Consider the following 6954-nt stretch of genomic DNA (forward strand, 5'->3'; position numbering starts at 1 on the left):
ACAAGGTTATAGGTCACATGTATTTCTAAGACACTGGGTCAAAAAATTAGGTAAAAGCGCAATTTCAACAATGACAGGTGATGTTAAATACATGCGCTACAAAATAACCCATTTGCGGCAGGCTGGAGTTTAAATCTGCGCAGAAACGTTCTAAAGCGTTGTGCGCGTCCGAATTCGCCGCCCTTTACCTTAAACACTTACAGCACTTACCATAATCTCGAAGCGTTCTGATATTTGTTCAGCCTAGGATCTAATCGCAGTTTTGATTTCCGTAAATTTTAGGGGGTCAAAACTACGGAGAGGTTCTTTGCTATCATTTTCTCAAATGAGTGTCATTAGATGCAGGTCAAACAAGGTTGATTTGGTTCTCAGCCAAACTGCGACGGCGTCGCCATACACTGCTAGGAAATATAAACTCTTGTTGACCTAGCAGGGAAGACAAGTCATTGACAATGACACAGTCCCCACTTGTACTTTAATTACAAGTCCTCTGAGAGGAAAGAGTCCTCTTCATTAATTAGGTCTGTGATTAAAAATACTGCGATACAGATGGGGCTTAATGGCCAAAAATGAGTTCCATGGTGGTGAAAACATAAAACCAATGTAAGCCGCCATACTAATTACAAAAGGTCATTAAAATGAATCATTTAGTGCTTAATCGACAGGATGCTGCCAAACATTTTGCATCCTATCCTAACACTGACAGATTATCACCGGTACCATATTTCATAAAGTTTGATGCAGTACTTTGGACATTCACCCTAAAAACAAAAATCCATTATGTAAATGCAAACTAGCAATTAATTTATACATATTAATGATACCACTAAGTGTCATTGATTTGTATTTACAACACTATGAGATCAAAATCTGTACCAAGTTTCATCAAATTTGACGCAGTATTTGTGGATATATCACTCTAATTAGGAAAGTTCATTACATATGCAATTACACATTAACTTGACACTGATAAATGTCTTTTTCACTGTTAAAGCAATGTGAGCTTAACATCTGTACCAAGTTTCATGAAATTTGATGCAGTATTTCTTGACATATCAGACTAATTACGAAAATTCAATAATTGACATGATACTGCTACATGCCGTTAAACAAATTGATGTGCACATGTATGACATAGGTCAATGTCCTTGTGCCAACTTTGAATGATACTAGTGGAAATATGTCTGAGTTATAGCTCTGTACATGAAAAATTGTAACAAAATGGCCACCAGGCAGCCATTATATTGCATTGGACTTTGAAACCAATAGACATGCATATTTATGACATGATAGGTCAATGTCCTTGTACCAACTTTGAAAAAAATCAGTTGATACATATCCAAATTATGGCTCAGGACAAGACAAAATCATAACAAAATGGCCTCAAGGCAGCCATATTGCATCAGATTGTGAAACCAATTGACATGCATATTTATGAGTTGTGGCTCCATACATGAAAAATTGAAACAAATTGGCCGTACGGTGGCCATATTGGATCATTCTTGTACCAACTTTGAATAAAACCCGGTGATACATGTCTGAGTTATAGCTCTGTACATGAAAAAATTGTAACAAAATGGCCACCATATTGCATTGGACATTGAAACCAGTAGATATGCTATTTATGACATGATAGGTCAATGTCCTTGTACCAACTTTGAAAAAAATCAGTGATACATATCCAAATTATGGCTCAGGACAAGAGAAAATCATAACAAAATGGCCTCAAGTCAGCCATATTGCATCAGATTGTAAAACCAATTGACATGCATATTTATGAGTTGTGGCTCCATACATGAAAAAATTGAAACAAAATGGCCGTACGGCGGCCATATTGGATCATTCTCGTACCAACTTTGAATAAAACCCGGTGATACATGTTTGAGTTATAGCTCTGTACATGAAAAATTGTAACAAAATGGCCACCATATTGCATTGGACTTTGAAACCAGTAGATATGCATATTTATGACATGATAGGTCAATGTCCTTGTACCAACTTTGAATAAAATCAGTTGATACATATCCAAATTATGGCTCAGGACAAGACAAAATCATAACAAAATGGCCTCCAGTCAGCCATATTGCATCAGATTGTGAAACCAATTGACATGCATATTTATGAGTTGTGGCTCCATACATGAAAAAATTGAAACAAAATGGCCGTACGGCGGCCATATTGGATCATTCTTGTACCAACTTTGAATAAAATCCGATGAGACGTGTCTGAGTTATGGCTAAGGACATGAAAAAATTGTAACAAAATGGCCGCCATGCGGCCATATTGGATCATATCGTGAAACAAATGGACGTGCATATGTATGATATAGGTCAATGTCCTTGTACCAACTTTGAATAAAGTTGGTTGAGATGTGCCTGAGTTGTGGCTCCATACATGAAAAAATCGTAACAAAATGGCCGCACGGCGGCCATATTGGATCATATCGTGAAACAAATTGACGTGCATATGTATGATATAGGTCAATGTCCTTGTACCAACTTTGAATAAAATTGGTTGAGATGTGCCTGAGTTATGGCTCCGTACATGAAAAAATCGTAACAAAATGGCCGCATGGCGGCCATATTGGATCATATCACAAAACAAATCAATGTGGATATGCATGACATAGGTCAATGTCCTTGTACCAACTTTGAATAAAATCGGTTGAGACGTGCCTGAGTTATGGCTAAGGACATAAAAAATTGTAACAAAATGGCCGCCATGCAGCCATATTGGATCATATCGTGAAACAAATTGACGTGCATATGTATGGTATAGGTCAATGTCCTTGTACCAACTTTGAATAAAATCGGTTGAAACATGCCTGATTTATGGCTCCATACATGAAAAAATTGTAACAAAATGGCTGCCATGCGGCCATATTGGATCATATTGTGAAACAAATTGACGTGCATATGTATGATATAGGTCAATGTCCTTGTACCAACTTTGAATAAAATCGGTTGAGATGTGCCTGAGTTATGGCTCCGTACATGAAAAAATCGTAACAAAATGGCCGCATGGCGGCCATATTGGATCGTATCACAAAACAAATCGACGTGCACATGTATGACGTATGAAGTAATCCTTGTACCAAGTTTGAATGAAATCGCTCCAGGCATCTCTGAGATATCTGCGTGAACGGACGGACACTCGCACGTACGCACGCACGGACGGACGGACGGATAGACGGACGGACATGACCAAACCTATAAGTCCCCCGGACGGTGTCTGTAAGGACTAATAAGCATCGATCCAAGCCGACTGGGTTATCAGTAGATTTTGTAGGACAAAAGAAACAAACTGAACTCTAGTGATCTGTTGATATAATGTAACATTATAACACGCCACATGCTCATTCCGTGTCGCTATTCGCAAGAATACGTCACGTGCTGAGAAACTAGATACGTCTAGTCCCCACCGGATCGACAGAAGTGACGTCAGAGGGTATTTTTTGAAAAGCTATTTCCCTAGGAAAATAGTTCGGACCAAATTTGGAAAAGTGCCCTGTCACGTGACCGTAGTGTTGTCTGCAGCTTTGCAACAATGGCGGGTGACTGGAACGTGATGTGCGTCCGGGATAGGTAACGACGCATTCTCTAAAACAGATTTTCCAACATTTTCCAACATTCCAACAGCATAGGAACTTGAAAAGCTCATCGACGGAAAAGATTAAAGTGCAACTAAGGATGCTTAGGTTACTAGGTATGCTTAGAATATTTTTTGAAAGAAAGTGGTACCACGTACAACTGAAACCGCTGTGGAAACATCGCCCAGTAAACTTGTCACAATGAATTGCATAATATCAAAACACATTAGAAACTGTATAACAATACAACATGAGCATGTGGTGTGTTATAAAACACCTATAGCCTGGTCTTTATTCGGGCTATAGCGCTCGCCCCTCGGGGTAATAGACGGGCGCTATAGCCCTCATGACCAGGCAATAGGTGTTTATTTTACACATATTGACTGGCCATGAGGGCAACAGCATACGTCTGTACTCCGAGGGACTGTGAGTCACCCAAAAAAACAGACTAATTCCTGAGGCCGAAGGCCGAGGGAAACAGTCTGTTTTTGGGGTGACTCACAGACCCGAGGTCTTATGCAGTCATGCATAAGAACGTACACAAAACTTGTCGCATGTAAGCTTACTTATACCTTGGAGTGGTTCGGCAAGAAAAAGTTTTTCCCGACAGGATCGCAATACTTCTGCAAAACATTCAATGCACTATTGATTATCGTTTTCATCCGTTTCGAGTCCTTGTTTGAAACCAGGAACCAGAGCATATAGTTCTTCCTCAGAAAGTAGGATAAACCTAGACATTTCTCGACTATCGTTTTGATCGGCCGCAGGCGACATCTTTGTTTACATTCCGGTTCGCGCATGCGCCAATGTCGTTTTTGACGTCAGCAGGCATCATTTTTCGGAAATGATGCCTAGCAGGTAACAGTTCCAACAAATGATGCCTGATGACGTCGTTTACATGGATCAGCACAATAAGAACGCATCCCACGTAACTATCACATGGCGATTTAGAACACAGACTGCAGATGAGGTGTGTTATACAAGTAAATGTTCGATGAATATTAGTTGATTTTTCATGCATATTCGCCGCAAATAATTTAATGACTGTTCATGAAATTATTTTTGTTGCTGTGGTAAAGATTAGATAAAAATTCTAAAAATAAAACAAATCTGTATAAGTTTAGAGAATATGGCATACAATAAAGCTGATTGCCAACATCTTTCTATTTTACGTACTGAAACCCCCTCTTGTTACCTTTGACCTTTAGGGCAGTGGTCAAAGAAGACCCTGGATGGCAATACTCTAGGACCAGGGCAGATGTTCAAAGACTTACGAGGTGTAACCTTCGATGAAGATCAACTGGTGGTATGTGACAAGGGCAATAATATCGTACAGATACTTAGCCAAGATTACACGTGTGAAACGGTGTTGGGCTCCTTCAGTGGTCAGTTCGCCAAACCATTCAACCCACGATCCGTAGCCATCTCCAAGGGCAAGCTGTACTTCATCCTTGACGACAATAATTTGCAAATTGTTGTTTGTAAGAAAACTAACGAAATTGTCAGAACATTTTCTCTACCTGCAGACACAGATCCCTGGTGTATTGCTCTGGTGGGGAAATTTGTCCTTGTCGCGGAGGTAGATGGTCACCGTGTCCTCAAGTACACACAGGATGGAGAGTACATGGCTGAGATTGGTAGTCACGGTCAGGGACAAACACAATTCAACAATGCTTTTTATATGGCTGTCGACAGCAGAGATGTCATAATGGTTACCGACTGTAACAATTACTGCATCAAGTGCTTTGACATTGACCTGAAGTACCTTCATCAATACGGTCAGTACGGTGAAGATGAAGGTCAACTGCGGTTCACGCGGGGCATCGCAGTCGATGGTGATGACAATGTCTATGTTTGCGATGTAGGCAATCGTAGAATTGTGAAGTGGAGCAGTGATGGCAAGTGGATCTGTAATCTATTCCAACGTTACGTGAGTCAGTCGTGGGGCATAGCGGTGAACGCCACCGGTGATAGAATTGCTATTGGCCTAGAGCAGCCTGGTAATGAAATCACGATATTTTCCAAGAAGACAGATACGTCTTTATAATACTGATGGCCTAGAGCACGAGGGGTGTAAGCGAATCGAAAAAAGGCCGGAGAAACTTGTAGATTTTGGCAGAAATTTCCACATAAGTTGCGTGATAGACTCCTGCATTTTTGATGCTCAACTTTTGCATAGAGAATGGATTTTAGTATGGTTGCAAAACCAGTTCTTTACAAAACAACCTGTTTCGTCCCTCCTGCACCTAAGCCATTTAGTGGCTGTCTACATTTCGGCAAAAGGCAGACATGTATTCAATGAAAGCGTCGCAGAAGCATGGCGACCAGTAAATTTTACTTATTGCATTATATGTATTTGGTGGTTTGGTTAATTACATAGTCAGTGTTTTAGCCCAAAGCTCATCTTTAGAGTATGAGCAAAGTGTTGTCTTTTTTTTTTGCAAATGAATTTCAAAAGGAAAATTTTAGAATTTCTGTCATTATGTACTGCAGCAAAGGCAGTTCGCGCCTCGAAATAAAAAGATTTAAACTTTTGCATATGTTTTCCTCTGGAAAACTTTCAGCCACTCTCTTTAAACCCAAAATAAATATCGGAGCTTAACCTACAAAGTTTGGTATTATGGAAACGAATTAACTAAAATATACCGACATTTGACATTCAAGATGGCCATAATTCCTGTGTTAACTCTATGGAGAACAATTAAATTGTCGATTTTGACACAAATGAGCCGGTAAAAAATTTTAGGCCATGAACTTCAAAATGAGTCACCAAAAGAGAATTGTAAAATTTGAACCGGAATATCTGTCCCTGAGGCAGTGCACGTGACCTAGTACGATCATAATTCATGCTCCGGTAATGTCAACAAATCGCCAATGGTTTATTTATTGCTATTCAAAACACGACTTTGAAATATATTTGTCTTACATGACGGTAGCTGTATCCTACAGTGCAGATATGTCGATGTCGATTTGATGTTTTAATAACCGATATTTTGGGAATTAGTAGAGGTAATCTGTAGTAAACACCATTTTGCATTTCATGACATAGTCTGACAGGTCAAGTCCTAGTACTCCCGTCTCCGTTCTTCTTCCGTACACTAAGATTAAATCTGCCAATTAACGGACCGAGTTCTTCTTAATTCGGTGGATTTCCGTTGTCATTGATTGTCCCCACTCCTCAACTTCCCGCATGTTTTCATTTCGGTATTTTATTCTTCTGTGTACCAACAAGAACGTTTACATCGTCTGTCGAATGTTCGCAAATCTTGCAGACGATACCGTGATGCAGAAGGGTGTACCGGTGCAGGTATTCCGGGTAGTTCTGGCTCCACGGCTTTGCGTTTGTACACAGTCCCCGGATCCAC

General features: G+C 40.0%; 1 protein-coding gene across 1 annotated transcript; it reads left to right on the top strand.

The window, feature by feature from the left end:
• The first annotated feature begins 3978 nt into the window (after positions 1-3978).
• On the top strand, positions 3979-5636 carry LOC139145265 (RING finger protein nhl-1-like). Its single transcript, XM_070716312.1, has 2 exons — positions 3979-4015; positions 4798-5636. The coding sequence occupies exons 1-2, from the start codon at positions 3979-3981 to the stop codon at positions 5634-5636; spliced, it is 876 nt and encodes a 291-aa protein (XP_070572413.1).
• Positions 5637-6954: the final 1318 nt, after the last annotated feature.

This window comes from Ptychodera flava, chromosome 1 (assembly GCF_041260155.1).
Source record: "Ptychodera flava strain L36383 chromosome 1, AS_Pfla_20210202, whole genome shotgun sequence".
NCBI classification, from domain to species: domain Eukaryota; kingdom Metazoa; phylum Hemichordata; class Enteropneusta; family Ptychoderidae; genus Ptychodera; species Ptychodera flava.

Excerpts from the sequence above, each read along its gene's own strand:
- LOC139145265 (XM_070716312.1), top strand. The coding sequence starts at position 3,979 with ATGAGGGCAACAGCATACGTCTGTACTCCGAGGGACT. Across the intron at positions 4,016-4,797 it reads CGTCTGTACTCCGAGGGACT|GGCAGTGGTCAAAGAAGACC; the intron begins GTGAGTCACCCA and ends TTTGACCTTTAG.